The sequence below is a fragment of the Cyprinodon variegatus genome, unplaced genomic scaffold (genome assembly GCF_000732505.1).
Source record: "Cyprinodon variegatus isolate N-32 unplaced genomic scaffold, C_variegatus-1.0 Scaffold268, whole genome shotgun sequence".
Lineage (NCBI taxonomy): Eukaryota > Metazoa > Chordata > Actinopteri > Cyprinodontiformes > Cyprinodontidae > Cyprinodon > Cyprinodon variegatus.
In genome coordinates this window covers 400,173-428,046 of record NW_015150721.1, presented here as the reverse complement: position 1 = coordinate 428,046, position 27,874 = coordinate 400,173, and the positions used below count along the sequence as shown (strand labels likewise).

Below are 27,874 nucleotides of genomic sequence, written 5' to 3'. Positions count from 1 at the left end.
ATGGCCAATGTTGGCCTTTTTTATTCCTGAATCTGTATCGGTACCAAACACAAATATGGATTTGCGGATTCATTTGCACATTAAGCAGCCATGTATTTAGATCATTTGAAGTGAATTAATTGCCATTCCCATTACTTTTCTATTGTTAATTTCTTCTTTGACTCGTAAATAAATGGTTTTGTTTTTTTTTTGTTTAATTTGAAACTTGTGTAACATTTGTTGTCATTTCCATTACGTAAACAGAGGGGGAAATAAGCAATATTGGATTAAAGAATTTGCCCACAAAAAATTGGCGGCACATATTGAGAAGCAGTTAGACTGTGATCAAAACACTCTAAAAACAGTTGATCTCTAAATCCAATAATCCATGTGCTCACGCAGTCCGTTCAGATATTTAATACTAGAAAATATAATTTAGAAGTTGTTCTTCTCCTCACGCGGTGTCAAATTGTTTTTTTTTTTCTCTTTTGGGTCAACCATGATGAAAAGTCTTTATAGCTAATATGTTCCAAGGTTTGATATCAATGACAGCGTAGTGAGCAAGGCGCAGTGTACAGTATGGAGTTTTTAGGAGATTTATTTTTAAAATGTAAACATTAGTAAGATCTTCTTTGCAGTGACACAGTTAGTTTAAAAGAAATTGCTTGCTGGAAGTAAGTTTCTTTGTTCTGCATAGAGATGTAAACAATAGGGATGGAACGGTTTATGAAAGCCGTCCGAACCGTTTGGTTCGACTGTCTCGGTTCGGTTCGCGTGTGTTGCGTTCGGTTCATGCGCTGCTCCTTTTTCTCATAGGCGAAGCGTTTACACTCCAGAGCAGAAGGTGGCGGTACTGCGACCAAAGCCAACCACCAGTAGTAAACAAGAATAAGAACTGAAGCAGCGTAGCCGGGTGTAGCAGAAAAAAATCAGTTGTTGTGGAGAATTGTGTGGGTATGGCGAGTTTGGAAGAAGCGCCAGCAGCACTTTATAGGTCTGCTGTATGGGACCGCTTTGCATTTAGAGTGACCTACGATGACGGCGGAAAGAAAGTTGTGGATAAAAGTGCAACAGTGTCAAGCATTGTGCAACACGTTTTGTTTATGCTATAACATATACCGAACCAAACCGAAAACCGTGACCACAAAACCGTGAACCGAACCGTGGATTTTGTGAACCGTTCCACCCCTAGTAAACAAATAATCAACTGTTGATTAATGGTTTAGTAGATTAATATTTTTTGGATTAGATCAACTCAACTCCTTAAGTCATCATCTAAATAGTGTCCATTTAGCTGTGCTGCATGGTGGGGCAGCGTAACACTCTGTGCTCAGAGGGTGAGGATGTGATGATAGAAAAGAGGAAGGCATTATGCAAAACGTGTGACTTGATAGAAAAAGACATGCAATAAAGTTGAGGGGAGGGTTTTTGTGTATTGATGCGCTTCATGGAGTCAAGTTTCAACATTCCTCTGAAAGCAACAAGAACCACTTTTTTAAAGGCGTGGCTAACAGCAAAAAGAGGATAATACTAAAAACAGAGAGCTACATCACAGTTAGCAACCACTTTATTGAAACAAAGTTCAATTTAATTCAATACTTTATTAATCCACAACTGTCCATTTTCCTTTGCGAGGGGTCCTGGTGCCAATCTCCAGCTGTCAAAGGGTGAGAGGCATACCCCTCTCAGGTCGCCAGTTTATCGCATAGCAACAGCACAAACAACCATCCATGCACACATTCCCACCTAAGGAGAATTTAGAGAAACAAATTTCATGTTTTTGGACTGTGGAAGGAAGCCGGAGTACCCAGAGGGAACCCACACACGCTCACGGAGAACATGCAAACTCCATGCAGAAAGATCCCGGGAATCAACCCCAGAACCCTCTTGCTGCAAGGCAGAAGGGCTACCCACCACGCTACTGTCTAGCCCACTTTATTAACCCATGAAGGTAAATTCAGTTTCAGTACAGCCGGTCCAAGAAGACAAAAACACAAAGGACATTGCACAGACAAGTGCCAAATACCCTGACAGCATGTCACAGAGACATAGCCTATTTTTAATGACAGTTTTCTTTTAACATTTCTGTTTGTTGAATATTCAGTCTCTCTTACTGTTATTAGTAAGGTAGAGGTTCTTGGAGAACTAGTCAGAGTTGATGTGAAGAAGGAGGCATGTAAAAACATGAAAGACTATGAGGAAAAAAATTCTTTTAGAAGCTAAAAAAGACTTGCAGCAGGAAGGAGCTACTCCATTTATCAAGATTCACCGCCCAGCTTTTAGAATCAGTTGGAAAAGAGACTAAGACAGTAATTCCCCCAGCTCGTTCACATTTTCAAGATTTAATTTGAATACAGCATCTTAAAATGTGTGCCAAACAGAGTGTGTGTGCAGCAGAAGAAAGACTCATGTACCTTTACTAAAAGAAAATTCAGTCAGCTTGTGTAACACTTGCAACCGACTGACATGTAAAAGAAGCTGCACAACCAACATGACTTAACCAGGCATTGGTGCCCAAATTTTGTTAGATTATTTAATTGTTACAGTGACAAAAAATACTTTATTCTAATCCATAGGCATTTTAGCCTATTTTTGGGGGTGCTGAAGCAACCCTAATTTGAGTCAAAGCACCCCTTAAATATGAGTTGTTTTTTTAATACTGTATGTGCTTTTTACAATAAAAACAAACAAAACAAAAGAAAGTTGAAAAGTAAAAGTTCAGGAAAAACCAGGTAAGAAAACAAACAGACAAGCAGCAGTTTTTAAACTGGCAAAGAAAAGTTTTTCATTCATTATTCTACATAAATCATGTAAGTAATTTTGACAAACAAAAGAGAAAACTGATTTAATGAAAATTGATTTAAAGGGTTCCATGAAATTAGTTGATTTAAAAGCTTTAATTGATTTGAATATTCTTCTAAAAAATGCTGCTTTTTTGCTTTGCTTGTCGGGTTTTTGGCACACGTCTCAGATGCAATGCATTAGTGAACGATCGAGTCCCTCATCAAAACGCCCTGAACAAGTTTAAAAAATGTGTGTAGAAAACAGTGAAATTAAACTTGCCTGACCAGACAGCTCTCTGTAGACACCTCTAAACCTCTGATCCTTGAGTCACCCCTGTTCTAATCTGAATGACTCTGGACTGATGGCGAAGAAATGATAATGCAAGGTCATGCTAAGTTAGGTATGTTTCACCAATATCTTGATTAAATTAAAACCACATTAATATAGATCCTCTGGTGTTATAAATTATTTTGGGCATAACTTTAATTATTGTTGGGACATGGCGGTGGTGCAAAAGTTCGGCATTAGACCCTTGGTCAGGGGGAGGCTTTGGTCCTTGATTGAGCCGTTGCAGGATCGAGTTCAAGTATTTTGACCTTTGCTTTGTCTACCTCCTTACTTTAATTCCATTTTCTGTCTGCCGACCTTTAAAATAATAAAATAAAGGTCACTAGATCATGAAAAATAATGTTAAAAGAAAAAGTATTAATTCCTTACTTAATTCCCTTTAGGATCTGTTTAATATGATGAAACCCAACTAACCTAACAATGAAGTTATGAATCTCCTTTTTGACTTTTTAAAAAAGAATCACTATTTTCCCATTTAGTTAATTAGAATTAGATGCAGAAGACAATGCCAACTGCACAACAGGGCAACACTTATTTTCCTCTGCTGCTTATTCCTATCTGATGCTCAGCTTAGCACCGTGCCACAGTCAGAATCAGGAAAATAGGATAATAAAACCTGTCTTGGGTGTATTTGCAGGAATAGACATTGGAGGAGATTGAAGGAGATTTTAAAAAATAACGCTCCATTGTTAAAAGGGTTACCCTGTGGAAGGAAAATTCAGAATATTTCTATTTATTTTTGTTCATAGGTTTCAAATTTTTATACTGGTTGAAAATAGTCGGTCACAATAAACAATGAACCATTTCATTGTGTGATAAGAGTTTATCATTAATCACAATATTACATTAATTGAAATTATTTTTATAAATTATATTTGCATGTTTTGTTGCTTTTCTTCTATTTCTACCTAGATGATGAAAGGTTTCACTCCGTAGGAGTGGTCTCCTCTCATCGTTCCCCTTATTGTTTCCTTAGCATAGAAAGTGAACGATGAGAGCTCATGAGAGCTTGTTGAGATCTGGACATTGTTCCCACCTTAGTGACTTTGTCACTATATTTCACATCTTTTCAGATCCTTCTAAGGACTCTTTTGGAAAACACGGCTAGTGACTAATCTAGCGATTATTTATTGTCTTTTTAAACACTTTGGTGACAACTTAAAAAGCACCAATTGCTCTGAGTTTACCATTTTCAGCTGGGCTGTTAGTGAGCAAGACCCTTCCTCCTCAAAAACACTGAATGCAAGTCAGATGCAGACGCTGTATTCCAGTTTCACCATCAGAGAGCGAGAGGAGAGCGACTCTCCTGGTTCTCCATCGAAAAGTAGTCACACATATGCAAAACTTCAACTGATCCCCTCAAATTTATAAAGCAGGATGTAAATATATTTAGTAAATGTCTTTGAACTATGTTGAATTTGATAAAACAGGATTGATTTATAAAGCTTTAGTTCAAGTTAAAATGACACTACTGAGTACTAGAAATTATTTTATAAATAATCTTCAAAGGATTTGCAGTATTCTAATCACTTTCTTTTTTTACCTATGTTGATTTTTCTCTCTCTTACAGCTGATTCAAAGAATTACCAAATATGCAAAGTATGTGACGGCGTCATTTAGCGACTTCTAGCAATTTTTAGGTCAGTCGATGGTGACTTTCCTTGCTGAAGAGTTGGCAACAGTAGATTTAGAGAAACGGTTGGAATTCGTTCAATAGCCGAATACCATAGCAGCCGAGCTGGAGCAGTGTAGATGCAAACCGGATGACAATATTATTGTTTATCGCTATAATTTCGATCCAGCAAAATTTGCTATCAGGACAGACCTAAGTTTGAGAATTATATATTAAAGTTCAATTGGAATGAGATCATTAAAGTATGTATCTTAATAAAATAAAGGCTTTTGGCTATACTTTAAAATTCCTTTAGTACTTTTGCAAAGAAAAATGGGCTAAAATGTTATTTCTAGAGACGTATTGCACCCCAAAGATTTTGTTACCTTGTCACGTTTCCTTCTCTTTCTTCATTTCATACATGAGGGAGGCTGCTTTTCATTAAGTGTCTGGACAATTTAAATAAAGTAGAAATGTTCTGGTATCCTTCACCAGATTTATGCCCTTAGACGTCCTCTCTCTATTTCAACATCATAAATGGAAGTGTTGAAGATTTTTTTTTTTAAATATTACTTCAGATTAAATCAGGAATAAAACAGAAATATAAAGGAACCAGGAAAATTAGCTTTAAATTACTGATATTACAATGATTTATCAGTCTTAAGTTAAACTGACAAAAAATGTATTTTTCTTATGCTTTGAATTTGTTGACAACTTTACTACTTACTTTTCCTCATTTTTTGCTTTTAAATTCTCTATCTTTTTGTCTAACTATATGCTTTTTAAATTGTCCACTTTTCTCCTGGCACATCTGAGTTTCCTTTTTGTAATAAAGGATATTTCTATTCTATATGGCTGCATGTGTGTGTTACTGGCATTCAAATTATAACATACAAATACTTTAAAGGAGTTGTAATAATACTTAAACTCTTTAGATGTGTTTTAATTTACATTTAATTAGCATTAATAAAAACATATTTCAATAGGTAAAAATATATGCAAATATGAAAGAATAAAAAAAAAACCTCTCCTTGAAAAATGTACAATCAAAAAGTCTCTCTTGACTGTTTGACAAATATCAGTCTTGAAATGTTCGCTTCTTTCCGTCTGTGCGCCTCTTAAGGACAAAACTTTCAAACAAACGCTTTTGTCTTTGCATCGCTGGATTAAGAGGTTCAACTGTTAATATAAGTAAAATATTATTATTAAATACTTGTATTCTTAAAATAAAATAAAATATAGATTATAAAATAATTCATTTTCTTGCAGTCAGCTTTAACCTTTATTTTGTGAAGTCTTGAAACAATATACATTTTAACCAAAGCTGTAAGATTTAAGTAAAATAGGAGTTTAAAAAATCCATTAAAAAAAAGGACACCAGCACATGTATTTCTTAAAATAATTAAAAGCACTAACAGGTATATTTACATCAGTTGCACAAGATTAAAATTTAATAACTCAATATTTTGAGGAGGTCTGCCCTTCTTAAACCATTTACATTTAGTTTGGTGTGCTTTTAACTGTTAGGAGATTGATTAAAGCCTACAGGAAGAAGACTGTAGCAGCTAGTGGGTGATTTAAAGGTCAAAGCTAAAATTTTTCATCAAAACTCAGCTTTTTACATGGAGGTTGTCACTAGACAGATAGTTTAAATGTTTGCTAATGCTAACCAAAGGTCAGCCGGTAACAGGTGTGTTGCTGCATGTTTGTCAGGTTCTCCTGCTAGTGAGTTAGTTTTAAATGAATTCAGTTGTGTTTATAGCTTTCTGTAAACACAGCTAATCCATCTGTATTTCATGGCCGCTTCACAATTCACAAGAATGTGAGGACGGACTTGTGTCCTCACCAAGTATGTTCTTGAGAAAAACACAGGAAAGCATGGACCCAGGGAGGACGGGAGCAAGCAGCATAAATATGGGTCAATTGGAACAGAAGCGTCAGATAAATACAAATCAAATGAACATTTTTCCAAATAAAAACAAAAAAATCACCATCAGAGTCATTGGTACCTCACACACGGCTATGCTGAGAGAGGGCTGCTGCAAACAGGCTAGGATTAGACCTGGCTGCCGTTACCCTCGGAGGTCCGCTGGTTGCCGCGGTCTTCTCAACATCGGAAACTTTTTGTAAAATCACAAATTAAATCAGTAAATTGGCCATATTGTGACCCTTAGAAGTTAAATTTTCTCACCTCAAATGATCTTAAAACATACTTTTATAGAACAACAGCAACAGAAAAAAGAACTTTTAACTTAGTACTCTGAGCTCTGAGCGCTCCCCTGGAAGCTGCTGCTGCGGTGGATGCTGGGGCAGCTGTCAATCTCAAGAACAGACAAGTCTGCACTGATTCATGCTCGGTAAAGAGGGAGGAGCAAGAACAACATCCTGGGAGTTTGTCTGTTCTCAGACTTGTGTTCTTGTGAATTGGAACAGTACTAGGGCTGAGGCTGATGATGTTTCACAAGTACACAAGCACATGAGAATGCACAAGTACACTTGTATTGAAAACGTCCCATGTATCTGGCAACAGGCTAGCAAAATGTAGAAATAAATGTAGGAACAGTAATTGGCAAGTATGCCACCTACTGGCCAGGAGGACTTATATTTTCTAACTTATAGCTATCTCTAAAGTGGCCTCAAATAAATTTGAAGTCAGCTAATTACCAACACACTAAGGTTTAGCTGTCAAAGAAAGCAAAAATAAATTTCCCAAAAACCTAAAACTTTATTTGCTAAAGTCTAGTGAATAACCTTATCCTCAGAAAAGTCTGCCCTTGCTCAGTCGTAACTAGAGGTGTATAGTAGGATTTTTTTGCACATAAAAAAACACGAAGGCCAAACAAAATTTTGACACTAAGAATATCGCGAAAGACCAGCAGTTTCATTTATAAAAGAGGCATAAGCATGAAACAACGCATAAGCTAGTGCGTGTCACTTTCTACGCATAGACCATGACCTTTAAAATCTAAATAAATAAGAAAATGTGCAGTCCTCCAGCAAAACTTGACCCAAGGATATGCTTGTTATAGAGACTGGGAAAATTAGCGACCCAGTGAGGAGGAGAATGGATGCTGTATTGCATCCTGATCCTTTTTAGACCTTTCATTTTCAAAGTCTGTTAAATATTCATGCATTTTCTTACCTTCACATTCCTCATTCCTCCTTATTCATGTACAACAGATTTAACTCAAATATTGTGACAAAGTGTGAGAAAATTACACCAATTGGGGTAAAACTATAATTATTATTGTGCCACTAGTGCATATTACTGTTCCATGGATGCATAGGCACTAATAGAAGATCTTGCATATGGGTAGAGTTGGACAATACAGGAGAGTAGAAACCCCGCCTAGTTCATCCTCATGCTGTTAACTTCAGCAGGTTATCAGTCCCAGTCTATGCTGTGGAAATGGAAATAAAGATGGCTGGAAAAAAATCTCTGTTCAGGGTTTTAAATCTGTTGACCTGAATCCTCTTCCTCAGCAAGTAAGAAAATTAGGAAAGAACAGGCTATTAGGGATCACAAAGATTTTCTGTCCCACACTGATTTCAAGCCAATTTAAAAACAGCAGAGCAAAGCTCATGGATCTATGTGCTGAAGGATGTCTAGTACCGAAGAGACCAACCTGCCGGAACCATACCCTCCCTGTCCAATTACAGCTGTTAAGCACTCTGGATCTCCTAGCAACTACCTCTCACCAGCACAAATTAGTCCACAGGTGTTAAACATAATCAAACATTAGCTAACTCTTTGCCTAAAGCAAATTAATTCTACAAAATTAGGTTGATTAGGTAGATTTTTTGCAGACAGTGCTAAGCTACTCCACTAATGCCTGCAGTCCAATAAACCTGAGAGCACCGCTTACTTTAATTTGTCAGACCATTATTGTGGCTACCTCGGACTCTGCACCTCACTCACCAACACATCAAATTCTGCTTCGGTGAGATTCTTCTCTTTTTTGTGTTTCTCATTGGTAACCATGACAACATAGATAGAAAGAACTAAAAAAAAGGTGATGTGAAGAACTAAAGGTACCTCTTTAGATGAAAAATGACACAAGGCCATGTTCAAAAAGTAGATCCAAGGTCCAATTACGATCTTCAGACAGAGGAGTCTAAAACTATATTATCTGAGCTTGCCATAAACCACATTGAATATTCCAAGAAATTAACCTCATACCAACTTTGAATAGAATAGAATAGAACAGAATAGAATAGAATACTTTCTGTGTGTAAAGAAATCCTGGAAAACCCTGGGCTGAGACAAACACAGGTCTTTATGTCACTGAGATGCTGTGTGAGGAATTTAAACAGGCTTTTAATGCAATCAGGTGAGCTGACAGCTTTGAGTATTTAATAGGTGATTAATTAAATAAGAACTATATAATTACCTATTTATTTTGGATAAAATATAAATATGTTTATTGAATACATCAATTGTGGGTAACATTGATATTTTTAGATTTAGAAATATACATTTTGCCACTTTTTGGCACTTTTAGCTTTCTATACTTGCTCCAGTCGCAACTGATGGCATTTATAGATTCCTGCTTGTGTGACATGTTTAGATTTGAGAACAGAATATATTCTTCAAAATCTTTCCTAAGCAGTTGAGGCTGTACAGCAGTATTGACTATATATTCGCCTTCACCTCCAAGTTTATTCAACCACTGTCACCCATTCCAGGTAGGCAATAAAAACTTCTACTGGATTTTCCTGCTTCACAAAGGTAGGCAGCAGCCTGACAAAGCCATGATGAAATTATTTTACATCCAAGTAATTTGCAGTTCTTCATATAAATATACATACACATCAATTTCAAACAGATGGTATCGGTATTGGCCGATACTGCACAGCCAGGTATCGAGTATTGTTGGTATCAGGGCCAAAAAATGGCATCCGTGCAACATTAATAAAAAGCAAACCATGAGAGCAGAGAAGGAGCATGTAATAATGTTTGTGACATTTCAATAACTCAAGTAAATGAAACTGGACCATAAAAGGTTTCAAATGTGCGTGGAGAGTAGTTATTGTGCGTGTGTTTTAAATAAAACTGCTCATATGAGTATTTATCACCTGATTGCACTTTGGGACAAAATTCAGACTTTATAATGGCAACGATAAACGTCTAGAGGAGTTCAAATTTACTACAAAGAGGAAGGATATCCTAGCATTTTCCTCAGATAGAAAAAATGATTTTATACTACATTTTGCTTGTTAATTAAATCATTATCTTGATTCGCTGCAACTAATTCCTGTTGTTTTTTTAATAGGCTAATAAAAACAAGATCAGACATCAATACATGGACCAATTGTTTAATTGGATGTTTTACCTTTTTCATTTAACTGTAGATCTCCTCTAAATTCTATAGTTTTTCTGACAAATGTTTGTCGTTTTGATTTGTAAAATATAAATAGAATCAAATAAACTGTGGAAAATGACCCTACTGTACAGTGCCATTGAATTAATAAACAAGCATTGGTTCAGTACTGACCCAAACAGTTGTGATCGTGAGTTAGGTAACTCTGCCTGTTGCTGAAAGACTAATTTGGTTTTAGGAGAACATCTTATTTTTTTTAATGAGCTCCACATATTTGCTTAATCATTTAAGTCTTTTGACCTTTAAAAGCATAAACCCCCGTTTTTTGGTCTTTATCTGATTAAGAAAAGATTTAACAAATGGCCGTGTCTCCACTGACAGCGCGGTGAGACGATGCAGGATTCGGTCTGCTGGTTTCTGACATCTAGCCGGGTGAAGAAGAGTGACTCACCTGCTCGGGGCTCATCCAAGCTCTGGTTGTCTAACTTCTCCTGCATCAACCTGCGTGTCCATCGCAGCAGCTCACCGTTCACGCCTGGCTGAAGCCCAGAGGACTCTGTGAAAGAACAGCAGGGGTCATTTTAGAGCAAATACATATGCATTTTTTAGCTTGGAGATATTGCTTTTAACAGCACATTTATAGATGCCATTAAAAAACAGTTTAAATCATTTAAATAATACAAGTAGATATTCAGATGAGTGTTTGTGGACATAAGGGGCATCAGTAACCACATTTAAACAATAACATGAACAGAAACAACTTTAGTTCACATCAGTAGTTTATTTCCATGTGTATTTTAGTTACTAAAAGCTTTTGGGACATGAAATCTAAGAAACTACCCCTCATTTAGACCTACCTCACTATCCTAATTGTGTTATAAAGCTCACAGAAATCCTGATTCACCATCCAGAGAGATCCTTCAAACCAGGGTCATCATGATAGAGCGATATTTATCATCCTCTCAACCACACAGGGCTGTATTAATATGTTGCAGCTTTTCTATGTGTCTGAGGCTGATGCATTTTGGGATTGCCAGGCACTGTAGTGTCTCTTTGTACCTCGCAGCTCAATGAGCCCATTTCACCAGGCCAGTGGTTGCAGCCGAGATGAGACCTGAGGGCTTTCATGTTGAGGCATCAAGAGGAGCTCAACTCGTATGAAATTCAAATAGGTTTTTGCCGCAGAAGGCTCAGCAGAATTTTCACACTATTAACTGGGAAAAGTCACCTAGAAAAGCATCTTATCTGATAAAACTGATGAAGGCAAGCAGAGAGTGTCATGTTTATTTAGTTTGCTCATTTTTCCAACCATCTGAACTCACTGAGGAGATGAACGGACTCTTTGGGAGCGACAGTGGATGACTTATTCCATATGTTTGTAAAAAACAAATGTTCTGGCTCCAAATACAGTAAACCGTCGGCTTTCCGAGTAACTGGCTTAGCGAGAAAGCTATTTAAAGATGTCCCACTGGGAATGTTCAGTCAGATTTTCCTTTATGCTAAAAGATTATTAGATTCAGGCATCATTAAAGCAAAGCAAAGGCTTCAAGGGAAATATCTTGATGAGTTTTTCTTATTACATTTCCTTTCATAACCAAGGCTGGTAGTTTGATTGTGCCAGTGAGGCTAAACAGAGTTTTTGCCTCAGGGATCAGTTTAACTACGGTGGTTTTCATCTTGTGATGTAAATGACTTAACCACCAATGCCTAGCTTTCTTTCTCCTTATTAGCAAATAAAAATCAGCAATAGAACAATAGAGAGAACCTACTATAAATAAATTATCTTGATTTTGTACCTCTGAAGCACAAACTTGATTGTATTGTATCAAGATCTTATCTTTGCAGTTTCTTTCTTGGTTTGTTAAATAACATTTTGGACATCTCTGGTGTTGCTGTTTTTTTTCACATATCCATTATTCTAAAAATGTCCACAGCTGTTTATTGATTATTTACTCTCCAGAGACAGAGCATTTATATATTGTAAAAGCACTGTACAGTACAGTACTTATTTATTTTCTTAACTCTTTCACTTATTCTGTTATTTTTATTCACTTTCTGATGCTGATGTAACTCCACAATTTTCCAAAGGGATTTTCTATTCTATTGTATTCTATTCTAAAAACAAGTAAAAAAAAAAATCATATACATTCTTCTCTTTGACCTTCACCTTTGACTTTTAAGTTCAACCCTTTACAGTGATTGTTGGTGTGGAGAGAGATCAGGCTCCAGAATGTAAATATAGGAGAGAGGTCCCTGAACAACCGGAGATAAAATCAGGCTTGTAGAGTTTGTATGGAAATAACCCTGATCTTGTTTTCAAAAGCTGAATAAAGACTGTAGGTGTGGAAAAAGCAACATCACAGAACATCGTAATATAACAGTGCAGAGTGCAAATAACTCCTGCTTTTATTTCCCCACATTAATAAAACACTACTGAATATATTTTTTAGTGTGATGCAGTAAAATAAGCCAGAAACCCTATAAATCTGCTTTGCTGGAGCCCATGCTGAACCTAAACTATTATATTAAATTTACTCTTTACAGCCCTAATAAAAAACAATAAGCTGGAGCTGCTTAAATGGAAAGGATTTTTTTTTGTATGCTGTTCAAAAAAAGGATCTGCAGACTGTTGCAGAAGGCAGGTTTCTACATACAAATGTCAAAATCTGTTAAATTCTCCTGCTAATGAGTATCTCATCTAACATGGACTTAAACTATGCTTCTACACCTACAGATTGTTTTTGCAGAAGGTCCCTAATCCATGTAAAGACACATCTAAAAATTGAGTGTTTTTAAGCAAATGATTTTGATCTCCAACCAGTGACATCTCGTTTTTTGAGAAGTCATTAAAAGAGATGTTGTTGGACATGGTGCAGGATAAACTGGCGGTGTAGCTAAAAGGATGGCCAGGGTCACCCTTCAGCCACTCATTGGTCAACCCTGCAAAGTGATTTGTGGTTCCAGAGGGGACATAATTCACCGCTTTGGAACAAAAAGTTCTCCTCTGAAACAGACGGTGGGTGCCGATATATTCTCAGGTGGAAAGTTCTCATGAATTTTAAGTGTTAGTTTATTAAAAGCATGCTACAAAGACACAGTAAGTATTTTTTAATATCTACATAGTAACATTAAAGATGACAAACAATCATCTAGAAGTCTCATGTATAATTAGATATAAATAAAAACTGAACCTATTTAATTATGTATTAATCTATGTATATATTAATATTATGCAGAGCCAGTAGCGTTTTCTCAATGAATATTAGGGAGGCAAAATCTCCACGCTAATTATCATAAAATCATTGTTTAAATATGCATTGTCAAACTCCATAAATGTAGCCCTTAAAATGCATTAAATGTCAGATATCCCTGTTGAGGTTTGAGCCTCTGTCTATTGAGGTAACCAGCGAGAAAGTGGAGCCCTGTCTGGATAACACAGCAAAATACGTCACTTCCTGTGAGGCTAAACCTCTTAGGGGGTCTGTGGAACAGGGGTGGGTTGTGCAGGGTTGTCATGAAAACGTCAAACACAGCTCGAATCCCAAATTATTATTTGATGGTCGATACCATTGTCAATACCATTCAGTTCAATTCAATAATACTTTATTAATCCAAAAGGGAATATCAATTAAAAAATGCCAAATAAATACAGTGAGGGAAAAAAAGTATTTGAACACTCTACTTAGAAATCATGGAGGGGTGTACCCTGCCTCTCGCCCAGTCTATCCCAGCGCAACAGAGACAAACAAGACAAGCAACCATTCATTTAAACACTCACACCTAAGGACAATTTAATAATACTTGATTAATCCCAAAGGGAAGATCAATGAAATGCCAAATAAATAAAGGCATAAAAAATGTTTAACATTAAAAAAACTCGCCTTTTTTAATCTCAACAGATTTATCTTTTTCAGTAAGTGTATAAATATAATTTGACAATATCGTAATGTTGTTTGAAGTAATATTCTTTTAATGTGAAAATAACACATTAAAAATACACTACTATTAAGTATCGATACCATGCATTAGTATTTATCTGAACTACTCTTTCTTTCTACTGGCTCTCCCCAGGGCTGTATCTTCTCCCCTCTTTTATTTGTGCTACACACTAATGACTGCAATCATATCAAGTTTTGATTCGTAAGTAGACTGGTTCAGAAACCATATCAGGGTTCAAGTAAGCTTTGTATTTTGAATTTCAGTTGTGTTTTTATGAAGATGTTTGTTTTTGTTTGATTGACTCTTTTCTTACATGTGTTTTATTTCAGATCACTTTCTATCAAAATAAGTCTACATAGTATTTGCAAGGTTTGCAAATTGCCGGTCGTATTTTTTACTGATTTGGATGTCCTTTTATTCCAGTTATATTCTGTGGCTAAAATTCCTTCTTTAACCAGTGGAGCAAAGATACAACAAACAAAGAAAGACCAAAAAAAGTCCTTTATCCCTGCTGCGATTACCCGGGTCTATTCTAGGTCCACTCTCCCCTTGGGATAATACAGTTAACTTGAACCTAAACAGTAGTTCGCCCCCTTTAAATGGAAGTGGTGTTAGATGTTGTCAGTGTGCACGGACCTGACTTTCTTTAACAGGTTTACTGCCTGCATAAGGACAGGCTAGATTCCACTGTAGTAAATCTCTAAAGCTGGGAGATGTATAATGCTGGTAGGGATGGTTACATTTGAAACCTGAGCCTGTAGACATCACTTTAAGCGACATTTGTGTTTCAGTATAGTTTTTTTTTTTTTTAAGCTCTTCTCTTTGCTCGGTAATGCTGCAGCTCTGCAGATCTTTGCACCAAACTTTTAGACATGTTGAGGTTAACCATTGGTTACACCTTTTATTCATCAGTGGGCCGGTGTAGATGGAAAAATGCCAGGGCCGAAAATTATGCCACCCTAAGCCTGAGTTGGGGTGACATAATCTCTGAGATACAGTAAATGTGTTTTAGCTTTCCAGTTGAAGACCCTTGAGTTGTCCATGGCCATACAGCCATTGTTACAGTCATAACAATCACTTGAACACTGTTCTATGCAGTATTCTTTGCAAATACACACACTGAATCCTGTCGTCCTCTAAACTCTTAGAATTAGCCCCTGAATGACTGAATGCATGCTGGATAAATCATAATGAACTGCCCAGCAATGTTAAATCAGGACTAAATATCCACTGTTGGTTCAAGCATCCATCTTGTATCATGAAGTCAGGTACCAAACTGTTGCATTGACTTTCTAACTTGTAATTCCAACTCTCTGGAACATTCCAGTTAGAATTTACAACCTGTTAAATTATTGTCAACTAATCTGGTAATCGAAATCGCATCATGACCTAGAAACTCTAAAACATGCCCTTTACTGAAAGGATAACCCACTTAAGACAGAACTCTACTAATATAAACCATAAACGTTTTTTGAACATAACATATTATCCATTAAAGATTAAACTTTTTTTTTATATAAATGAATACACATATATGTACTTTTTTTTGCATGTTTTGCCATTTGCAACTTATTTACAAAGCACAATTAAAGGTAACTGTCAATCATTCTGGTGATAAGTTTACGTAAGGCCAACATATGTGCTTGTCCCCATTTTCACTTACCGGTGGTGAGTCTGACATAGTGGAAAAATTGCTCATTTTTTTTGGGAAAGTAAGCTTGTATGAGCGATGCAAACAGCATATTTTAATCAGAGCTTTCTCAAGGAGAAATGGGCTCATGCATGCTCTCACATGCTCTTTAGCAGGCGTTCCCTCTCAGATGCGGGTACAGTGGAGATGGCCGGTCTTTTCAAAGATTTGCAAAAATCCTCCACTATACTTTTAAGGTTTTTTTTTTTCCTGTATTCCAAATGTTTATTTATTCAGAAATGTGAATTTAGTAAGATTACCTTTTTTCGATCAATCATTTCATTTCACAGTTTTTTTCTTTAACCAAAATATCACGGTTAAGTACAGTTTAAAGGTTATTATTATTACTTGATTTTGTTTAATTTTCCTGAGAATCATTAACAAACAGGAAGCTGCAAAATTTAAATAAGCCAAACATAAAAGTTCATAAAAGACACATAAAGCAAAACAAAACCACAAAAAAACGGAGTAAAAAACAAATTAAAAATTAACTCGTAGTTAGACTAGTTGATTTTTTTTAAACTCATTTGTTACATCGATCGAATTTAAAAATAATCGACGATTTTAATATTTTTTTTTGTATTAAAATATGAAAAGCACTTTGTTGTTAATACTCTGAAGTAGGGATGCACTAACTGGAAATATGGGCTGATATCGATTACCGTTATGCCTATAACCGAGATTTACCAAATCATATATTTTCCCTCCCCTTAGGATATCATGAAAGACAGACCACAGTACTGACATTGCTTCACCATTTCAGTTTAAAACCCACAATCCTGATCTGCATCCCAATCACTGTTTGGTCATACAGTACGTGACCAAACAAAAAACTACTAGACCGATAACCTGCCCTTCCCCTCCTGAAACAAAAAAGCCAACTTCATAGTGAAGATGCCAATAGTAAGTGCATCCCTACTCTGAGGAAACACGTTTCAGTTCAGTTACAGCTGTAGGTCTTTTAGAACTGCAAACGCACCACAAACACCTGGTTAACTGTGCAAGATAAAGGGAAACCAGGGAGGGTTTGTCCACCGCTACCTGCTAAAATTCACACTCTTCAGCGAGAAAGTCTCTAGTGAATAAAGCTCCACAACCTATCAAATTTAAATCAGCACTCCACAAACGATGGCTTTGATCCAACATTTGATGACAAATCTTCAGGAGATAATATCAGAAATGGCCAATACACTACTACTAACAGCTCATTTATCTGTTACATTTTCATTGGGGCTGCTCAGTAGTGCAGTGGGTAGCACTGCTACCTTGCAGCAAAAAGGTTCTGGGTTCGATTCCCGGCCCAAGGTTTTTCTGCTTAGAGTTTGCATGTTCTCCCTGAGCATGCGTTGGTTCTTGCTGAGTTGTCCGGCTTCTTCCCACAGTCCAAAAACATGACTGTTGGGTTAATTGGCTTCTCTAAATTCTTCTTAGGCTTGAGTGTGTGTGTAAATGGTTGTTTGTCTCTATTTTGCCCTGCGATGGACTGGCGACCTGTCCAGGGTGTACCCCGCCTCTCTCCCGTTGATAGCTGGAGATAGGCACCAGCACCCCTCGTGACCCCACTTGGAAATGGATCAGAAAATGGATGGAGGGATATTTTCATGGTGCCTCTCCGAACAAAAATGTTTAACATCCTGATTGTTAGTAGCAGCACTAAAGGAAATCATGGTTTATTTTTGGTTTCTGTTGTAAAGTCAAACCTGTTGTAACATCTTTTTTTAAGACTGCACCACACATGTGCATGACCCTTTTTCTCACTCTCACAGTAATGGGTCAATATGGTCTTTTCCCCTCCTCCTGTTTAGATCAAATGAACACCCAGTCAGCAATTTAAATATTCGAGAGGAAAATTGTGATATTGGTCATATCTTAACTCGATAAGCCTTTCCTCGCATAATCATCGTTAATTTAGTTTTATTTTGTATTAGGAAGGGTGAGATAAATTAGGCCCCTTTTGCTGTGATATCTAAAGAAAAACGTTTAAAACTATTAAGGTCATGCATGATTTCAGAACAGTCAACAGAAAGCGTGTCATTTAAAGTTTAATGACTGATTCAGCCTTACTATGTTTAAGCTTTACAATCTGTACAGTAAGAGACCATATTTAGTAATTTACCCAGTGATCCAGCAGTGTGTTAAAAAAATTTACTATCTGTTTAACCTACTGGATATTTTACAGACCAACCAGGACACCGAGTTTCGAACAAAAGAGGAGGCCTGAATACAAGGGAACAGAGCTATTTCAGTCCCTTAATATACAGAGCCGTTAACTCTAGTGGACACATTTACAGCCTCACAGGTAGATGGTAAAGTAATAAATAATGATAAGGCATTCAGTTCATCTGAAAGTTCTATATGTACAGCCAGAAATTAGGCTACAAATCTTATGAAAAACACGTGGATCTCAGACTTTAATACATTGCCTGGCCAATAATTGACATCTTTTAAGTAGAAATACACATTTTATGGTAAACTCATTTAATACTTGTCCCAAATAACTTAAAGACAGAAAAATAGTATGAGTGAAGCTCTATGTTTTCCGTGAAACTGAAGAGTGACAATCTTTGTCAGGATGAATTTTAAATCCCCAGACAGACCTTAACCTGCGTACATTATTTTGGCTTTGCACTGCCCTGCAAAAAGCTCAGGATGCTCATGGTTGTTTAAGATTTTCTCAATAAAACTCATGGGGATTTTAATTAGCCTATTGCCATGATACATGATAGTAAAGTAGAAGAATCAAGAATCTAGTTTCATTACATAACAATAAATACCTTTTTTTGAGACACCAGTTCAAAATGTACATAACTGAAAGTTCGTTCACAGAAGGGTGGGAATTTGTAGCCCTATATGGGATAATCAGGGCTGAAATATGCAGATTTATATGTGAACACGTGCTCACTTATGCACAGGTGAAGTGCATCACATTTGAGAGGATTATTTACAAATAATTTGCTTATGTTAAGAACAAAAATGCTGTTGCATGAGGCCCATTGCCTCCAACATGTAACAGTAAAACAAGAGGGCTTGGTTTGCAAAAAGACCAAAATAAAATATGATATAGGTATAACAGAATGAAATAGTAATCTGTACTGGCACTGGCTTTACAAGAAACTGTATGGGTGAAAATCTAACCTTAAGCTTCACTTTAACTTTGTGGAGTTCCTCTACAATGTTATCCCTAAAAAGCTGTTGAGTTGTTTTGTTTTTTTGCAGGTTCTAGAGAATTCAACAAAAGCCTTAAAGCTCCAAAGGTGGAGACCAAATCCTGAGAAGTTTGCAGTTCTCTCCTATGAGGTCATACAAAAGTCATACGATTGTAGTACTTTTCAGACATGGAATGAAAAAAGGTTTATTAGATGATTAAAAATCTGAAATATAACCAAACCTTGTTTTATAACGTCTTCAGAACAAACTCTCTGACCTGTCGGCAGCGATCCATGATCCTTCTGATGCTGTTCGCCCTCATTAAACTGACCATTTTAACCTCTTTCTACAAATCACGGTCCAATTTCCCTTGTGGTTTATTAAAAGGCATCAGAGTAAAGGGCTCTGACTATAAACCAAAATCCTGTTGCTTCCCTCCCATTCGTAATGATCCTCTTTTGTCTTTTTAATGTGACAAAATATGAAAAGTTTCAGGGGAATAAAGACTCATTTCAGGGCACACTATATAAACTATCAGGTTGATTAGATTTCTAGCTGGAATTACATTACATAACAAGTAATCTTCATCTGGAAGGTTGAGTGTACTGTAATGAATCTTTAGACAAAGAGCAAGCTTTCTAATCTCCAATCTCTAATCTGTGGTTCAGTTGTAGTCCAGGTGGTTTAAAGAGAAAAAACGTGGCTTACTCTTAGTCTTTCCAACACGCTTACATAAAGATATTCATTTTCTTTTTTTACTGAGCACTAGTAGCATCTTCTATGACTTGTCAGGGGGCTGACACTTTTATGACAACATAGTGTTTTAGTTAACATTAAACATTTCTACCCAATAGACGCTGCAGCAGTTCAAAGGTGTGGAATGGTTGTTAAGAATTCAGATTTATTGTCTGTCGCAGCTCATGATAAAGGAAAAAAATCCTTAGACATGGATAGCCATAAATGGCCACAAAGGCTGTGTTACTGTGTCGCCACAGCATGTCTAATATTTTCCAGTATTGTGCTGCCTGTCACCATTACAATCAGCAGACCACAAGCTTTGCCAAACGCACTCCAAAGGTTCGAGTCGAACAGCCTTGGTCTGGCTTCAGAAAGCCTCTTCAGGTTGATGGCACACTCATAATTTAAAGGTGAAGCATAAATATTAATGACATGGCTCATACAACGGGACACTTCCACGAGGAGATGGCATGCAGCAGAAACAGGATGAAGCCCAAACGTGAATTAAAACACTCCTAACAGAAAAGAGAAAGTTCAACAATTCAAATGTGTTCAGTCCTCACGGGGAAGCGGAGAGGAAATGGTGCTGAAGCATCTGCTGAGTGTGTGTGTGTGTGTGTGAGACAGTGTGTGACCACATCAGTACAGGCGATGAGAGGATGACGAGCGGGAGGAGAGTGAGGGGGTGGGGTGATGCCTTTAGGGGCATCTCTGTCACATTACACTGAATCAACAAATTTGTCTTGTTTTATGCACAATGCATGTGGCTCTTTCTACAGAAAATATTAACAGTAAATTTAGTCAAATGTCTTTTTATCAAAAACATTCTACGATAAAAAAAAATGAAAGGAAATATACAGGATCCATATAGCATATTACTGAGAAAAAGCTTTAATAGAAATATCATAGAAACAGAAATAGAAAGATAAAAATAGATGCATAGAAAAAAATAACCTTATCAGCTTAAAGGCATGACACTGTGAGCGGTCTGGTGGTTCTGCTTTCCATGTCGCTGTTTGTAACATTTGCACAACATGTCCGTTCACATTTATCATCAGTTTCAATGTTTCTGTATTGCTATCATGTGTTTTGCCGGTTTGATGGACTTGTGTTTTATGCACAAGCAAGTAAGGAGTCGTGAGATTGCAAAGGACCTAAATGATAAATAAATGTGCAGCGTTGTGCATTCCTTTTTTTCAGTTTTGTTTGTTGATTTAATGCTCCATCTGGAAGATGGAGACGACACCCTCAGTTGTATTTTTCAATGTTTTTCAGCTGTGAAAACTGCATCATTTCAGTATGTGAACGAATGTTAAAACAAAAATTGACTCATGATTATTGTTGTTTATTGATTTATGAGATAAAATTTGTTTCATCTGATTAATAACATCCGCTTTGTGTTGTAATGTTACCGCCATCCATTAGAAGGCACCGCTTTTAATTCCTAAGTGGAGTCTCACTTTGATTCACAAAAGAAGAAAGGCATGCTAGAACAGAAACTATAGCTGAGTTCCAATCCAGCGGCGGCGTCTTCCGAAGGCCAGATTCTTCGGCTGATTACGTCATAGTGCAAAGCCTTTGGATTGGAAGACTCCTAATTAAGCTGGGCATACAATGTTCGATATTTTCAATCACTGCACGCAGTTACACCTCAAACTGTAGCAGCTCACAAAGCATGTTCTCACACTGTGCGGCCCGACGCTCTGATGCGATCTACCTGCTTACACTGTATGTCTAAAAACCACGTCGGACTCAGCTCCGCAGTGAAATGGCGCTACTCAGACCCGTCTATCCAGAAGCCAAACGAGTAGAAGAAGAAAAAGACGTGTCGATGCCTCCTTAAATATGAAGCTCACAAGAGTGAAACGTGTTGCCGAAGATGTATTTGGACAAAGAAATGGCAGAGCAAACATGGCTATTACAGTCTGTCAATTTTACAGAAAAGAACTCCATTTCACTCGAACCCCTGCCATGCTTTTGTGCTTTCATCTGAGAGGAAGAAGAAGAATCCTTGTTTGTGCAGCGCACTGTGCAATTTGCCCCAGAACTTCTCACGTAAGCCGACTAAATTTCAAACATGTTTAATTTTCTCCTGACCTTACGATTCCTTATCTGGAGGTGGATGTGAGAGGCTGATCGTCCCTCATCACCCCCTGTACACTATATGATGCACGACACACGATCAAGCTCAAAGTCGGATCGGTCGAAAAATTCACGTAATACTGGAGAATCGGGCAAAAAGGTCAACAAGTCGTACAGTGTACGCCCGGCTTTATACGGCCAACAAATACAGCCATTGTTTTGCCTGTTTCTAAGGACCGGTACGGTGTATTACTTTACTCAATAAATCTTTTTTTTTTAACTGCACTAGTAGCTAATTTTTATGGACAGCAGGCTCACAGGAAAGGGGGTATGAGAGAGGAAATGCCGTAAAGGACCACGGGTTGGATTCGAACCTGGGTCGGCCACGTCAAGGACAAAGGCCTCCAAATATGGGACGTGGGCACTAATCACTGCGCTACCAAAGCACCCCACGTATCTGACTCATTAACATTTAAAAAAATATTTTCATTAATTTTCGATGGAACTATTCATATAATATACAATATTCACCACTGTTCAGAACCAAGTAAACTTTTCCTCAGAACACGGAGAAGCTGGTTTGCTTAGACTCGCAATAAATCCCAAGGCTATGTAGGATACACCGGACATTAATTTAGCAGTGTATCAACATAGTTTTACATACAAAAGCCAGATTTATACGTTTAGTTCAATTTGAACTCTGCACAGTATCAAGTAAGACTGGTAAAAAGTATTCACAAAAGGGAGGGAATTTCAGTTGAATTCTTCGAGCTGATTGGGTAAATCACCAAGAGGCGTATGCGTCCCATGTTGAGCTTTCAGCCAATCACAGCAGCAGTAGCAGCAACAGCAGAAATGTATAACATTCTTCATTTGTTTCACAGCTAGTGAAGTTAACTGATAAAACAAACTCTTACCAAAACCACTCAGAAGGAACAGGCAGACATTTATCCCATCCACAAAGGCACAAATACCGTTCTTTCACTCATTTGCTTCAGCCTTCTGGCTCTGGTTGACACGTTGACATCATGTACAGTATGCAACATTTCATTGGTCCAAAACATTTCTGTATGAAGCCTATTGCACCTTTTGGTTTCTGGCACGATGGTTTTTGGGGAGTTTGTGAATTCACAAATCTCACCACTATTCATCCTGCCTGCAAGGTAAAGCTACTGATGGTTAATCTATTAATAGGATCATGCTTGTCAGCATGGCAAGGTGGGTGTTTGTTGTTTTGTTTTTGTTTTTTTAATCAAACACTTATACCAGCAGGGGACTTGCAAGGTATTCAAGCCTTTATACATCTATACATTTTGATGAGTCCGAGGTCCGACACACATAACCATTTACTTCTGGTTGCAAAGCCAACGCTGACATGAAACAAATCTGAACCAACAGTAATAGAAGGTTGAAGTCAAGTGAGATGGCGCTCGGGCACTACCGGATCCTAGCAGCTCGCTGACAGAGCTGAGAAATGGTTTCTTCAAAAAGAAGCTAATGAGGGTGAACATCGGTCGAGCTTTTGAAAGTTGGGAATGATATCTGGAAGCAAAGAGGTTCAGAAGCATTTACTGCTTTCCTTCTGGGAAGTTAAGATACATATTTTCTATTGCTAACTGAAACCTGGCAACCAGCTAATAGACAGTACCATTGAAGGAGCGAGAATTTAAACTTGTAGCCATCTCCTTCAAATGGAGGTTTACTTGAGATATGACTTTGTTTGATGCATCTGGCGTAATAATAGTGATCAGCTTATTTTATAGAGTCAACAGTAGAGTATAGATATAGTGATATTATAGTTTTACTCACTAGTCTTATCTCCGGGTACGTAACTGGTTATCAATTCTAATCAGCTTTTGGCCTTTTGGAAGGATAAAGTTATCAGTTATGGTTTGTGGTTTCAAAACAATTATCATGCTTAATAGAAGAGAGGCATGATGATGTACAAAAGCAGAAAACTATAAGCTATGTTAACAACTATATAAATAAGCCACAGAGGTTAACTGTTCTTTAGTATAGAGCAATAAATCAAAACCTACATTTTTTAATTCAGCAGGTCTGATAAGAGCAGAATGAAAAAACCTGGGGGACAGTAAAACACGACGGTGGCTCGTAAGGATTCTGGGGTTACTTTGCTTCTTCTGCCACTTGAAACCTGCAGGGTGTGGAGAATCAGGAAATCCTGGAAAATTACAAGCTTTCTCATTGAAATGTTAGGATTCTGCACCAGTAGCAAGGTGGCTTGGGTGTGATTTGACCTTTTATGAGGACAATGATTCAAAACACACCTCAAAGTGAAATAAAATGATAAAAAAGAAGCTCTTCCCAATGAGGAGTGGGCTAACATTAATCAGGAACACAGCAAGAAACTGGTGCCTGACTATCATGTTCACAGCAGTTCATCAGAGTACAAGGCTGCTCCACTAACTACTAATGATGATATTCATGAAGTGGTTGATTATTTCTGAAGCCACAAGTCATTAAAAAACTAATTTTTTTGTTAAATTTGAAAAAGATCCCTTGCAATTTAAGTTGCACTCACATATCCAAACTGTTTTTTTTTTTTTTTTTTTGGCAACTATATTTTGCAGCAACCAAGAGGTTAAAACAAGAGAGTGGTGGTAGTCCATGATAATGAGATGATAAAGAAGAGTAAGAAACAAGAGGAAAATGGGAATTAATTATAATTGATATTTCCACCATTCACTTAAAGAATAATGCAATTTCACATATTCTTAAAGAAGCAGTATCTGGAAATCAGATTTTTTTCATTTTAATATGTAAGCATTGGGCTTCTGTTAAAGAGCCGAGTGTGGCTTGGTTTTTTTCATGTTGGCTATTTGTTTACACCAGAAAAGCACAGAAGAGTGCACCTTCCAAAAAGAGGGATTTAAGTCCTTCTCCTTGACTTAAATTATTCCTGGAAGGGTGCTAACAACAGCCCACCTTGCCTTGCTATCATCACACTGCTCTCTATTCAGTTAAAGAGGGAAATGCCCGCAACCACAAATGTAAGTGCAGACACTCAGTGTTTTTGCTTTTGTAACTTTTTACCTATTATGTCATGACTGTAAAATGAAGGTAAATGAACCCTGGCTAACTATTAATGTTGCTAATGCTACATCCACACCAGTCAAAGTCTCATGAGTACCCTTGCAAATTTAGAATGATTCTTAGTAAAATACCTATTACAAAATCCATATTTTACCTAAACTGTTTCTGCTGTGTAAAGGATTTTATATAAGAAGCATGAGAACTAGCTGAATGGAGCATCCAGCAGGACCATGCAGCCCCTTCTCTACCTACAAACAGTCAGGTGAAAGGATGGACTACATTTTTCTCCTGGCTTTCAAGGCAGAAAAACTCTTTTTGTTGAAAATTATTTACAATCATTAAAACAAGTACAGGCTGAACATGGAAAAAGTGGAGCACAAGATAGCACCTTTATGCACAAGATAGCAGCTACAATGACAAATAGATATCATATAACCTAAAGGTATAGAGGAGGATACTTTATTTCCAGGTGGATCATCTAAATAAGTGGTCCTCCTAACTGTCAATCATTCTGGTGATATTTTTAGGTAAGGCCGTCCTATGTGCTAGCTATCTTTTTATATGCACGTGCACTTTCAAGCATATATCTGTGGAGAGCTACGTTTTCAGACAGTCATTGAAGCTCACCTTTCTCATCGCGGTTCTTTAAAAATGGCCGAGGGGTGTAAGAGAAAAAGTGTCTACAAAGTATATGAGATGAAAAGAAAGGCCTCAGAAGAGGCAGATATATCCCAGAATGCTTTGCGCGGAGAGCTCTCCTCGCAAAGCAAAATGGGATTTGCTGTCACAGCATCCCGCTGTCATCATAGGCTGCTGCTGCCCAACAGCAGCGACTAATAACAAAGATGGCGCAAGCACGGTGCAGTGGACCAACGGGGAAGTGATCATCTGTCCAAATGGTCAGTTAACTGATTTCACTATAAATTCCACTACATAGTCCCCGCTCTATATAGTGATTGAGGGATTTAGGGGTTAGTAAGCTTGTATGAGCTATGAGAACAGCAACTTTTAAACAGAGCGTGCTCAAGAAGAAATGGCCTCTTGCACGTTCTCGCACATGCGTTTTTTTTTTTAAAGGGGAGAGGGCGGGTCTTTTAAAAAATTCAAGAAAATCCTCAACAAATATCTTTAAAAATATATCTTCACTGCTCTTTTTATCGTCAAACCATATTGTGTTTTCAAGAACAATAAAAAAAAAGATTAGTTGAGATAAAAATGTGCCTTTAACCAATGGCGTAAGAAACAACAATAGGCCCATAAGCAACATTATCTGGGTGGGCCCCATAGGAAGTACAACCATACACACTTCATCATTCTTCACCTTCATTAGACATGGATATACTTTAGTATATTCTGCTGTTAAATGAGTCTTATCGGGCTACCTTGTGTTCCCCTCCTCACCCACGCTCTCTCCATTCATCTCCTGGTCGCAATCTTTACTCACTGGGGCAGTGACGTCCACCTCTGCCTCTGCTTTGCTTTTTCTTTTCTAGAATCTCCTTAAGTACCTCTTTTTTGTATCCATCTTCGCTAACACATTGTACGTAATGGTTATGGTTTTAATCTACGCCCTGGATTACCCATAATTCCAAGTCATTGGGAAAAAAATAAAATACTCAAATACATTGTTCTTTTAAGATCTTTATTGCGGTTTGAAACATATTATATGAGTGTATTTTTTTTACCAACCGTCTTAATGAACTACACACAGTTATTAACATAGTAATTAAAAGTACCACTGTCTGCTTTGCTATTGGTGTCGTGTTTAAACGGCTCACCATGGGGTATAGAAAGATAGCATCAGGTGAGTAAAACAGGATTTTTTTGCACCATTACATCTGCAAAGAGACGTCCTAGTCCACAATTGCATAGGGGGCCTACCAGGAGTCAGTGACGGGGCCCCTAAGAGGTCGGGGGGGCCCTAAGCAACTGCAGTCTGCTTACAGATAGTTACGCCATTGCCTTTAGCGTGCCTAGTCATTGTCACTTGGTCCCCTGAGCTAAAGATAATGCCCAGCCCACACCCACAGTGATTGGATTTACACATGCCACAGTTATGATCAACAATCTGTCACCTCCCTGCAGGGTGAGCACAGTCAATCAACCCAAGGAGCGCAGACAGACAGACAGACATGGGCTGCGGTCATGTAAGGGAACATGTAGAAACATGTCATCCAGAAGTGCATCAAAAATGAAATCTAAACTCAGCAAGTTAGGGATTATTTTAAGGGGTTAAACACCAAACCAGTGCTAGGAGGGAGGGAGGGGGGGAATAATTTAAAGCCCTCTTATGACAGCATAGGGTCATGTGCTAAAATGTTAACACGTTCTGAAAGGGAGATATAAACTTCCCTCTAAGGTGTGTTTATATATTTTTTTATAGGAGGGGTGGTTGTTAATTATAAAAATCTTCCAGAAATGTATCTAGATAATAAAAATGTTTTAATAAAAAAATAAAAATGACCTAACAATATAAGGAATAAGCACAAGAGAAGAAAGATGCATTCAGAAAATAAGGAGACATTAGTATATTACTATTAATAATATTATTGCAATAGCACAGAATGTACTTCCAGTGTTTGGATGTTTTTTTTTTATCGTTTTCTATACATTTCATTAGTTTATTTGCTTTAAAGATTGAAGTTGAGCTGAAGTTGCAGCGTATGGACGCAGCTGTGCGTCCTAATTAAGGTCTCACCTGGAGCCTGGATGACCTGCGCGAGCCAAATGACGGCGAGCAGCCCGACTCCACAGCAGCAGAACCGCTGGAAGGGCCGCCGGTGCCTCGCTGCTGCTTTCATTCCTCCGCCGGCTGCATGTTCACCACTAACATCTGTTGCTCTCTGTCTTCACTTGTTTCACACTTTCTCAGAAGACAGCGACGAAACAAACCACCTCCTTTCTTCCTCCCTTCGTTCACAGCGGATTCTCCGGCAAGTTGGGTCAAAAAAATAAATAAATAAAAATAAAAGAGAGAGAAAAATAAATTTTCCCCCCGCAAAGACGAGCCCGGGGTTTGTCCAGCAGCTCCAGACTCAGAGCCGGGGGCGCAGTGCTGATAAACTCCGCGGACCGTCCTCCTGGTCGCGCATAGCGGGGAGACGCGCCTGCGAGCTTTCTGCGTTCATGTGTGTAACCCGAAAGGTCGACTGCAGATCCCACAGTGAGTTGCAGCAACAG

At 37.7% G+C, this 27,874-nt stretch overlaps 1 protein-coding gene across 1 annotated transcript in view; it reads right to left on the bottom strand.

The window, feature by feature from the left end:
• Nucleotides 1-27,874, bottom strand: part of LOC107089843 (sodium/potassium/calcium exchanger 3-like) — a 58,458-nt gene extending 30,584 nt beyond the window's left edge. The window contains exons 1-3 of the mRNA XM_015382847.1: nucleotides 27,393-27,874; nucleotides 17,131-17,136; nucleotides 10,496-10,600 (exon numbers count right to left, since the gene is read on the bottom strand). Coding sequence (XP_015238333.1) covers nucleotides 10,496-10,600; nucleotides 17,131-17,136; nucleotides 27,393-27,495 — 214 coding nt within the window. The 5' untranslated portion in view covers nucleotides 27,496-27,874. The remainder of the gene's footprint in view (nucleotides 1-10,495; nucleotides 10,601-17,130; nucleotides 17,137-27,392) is intronic.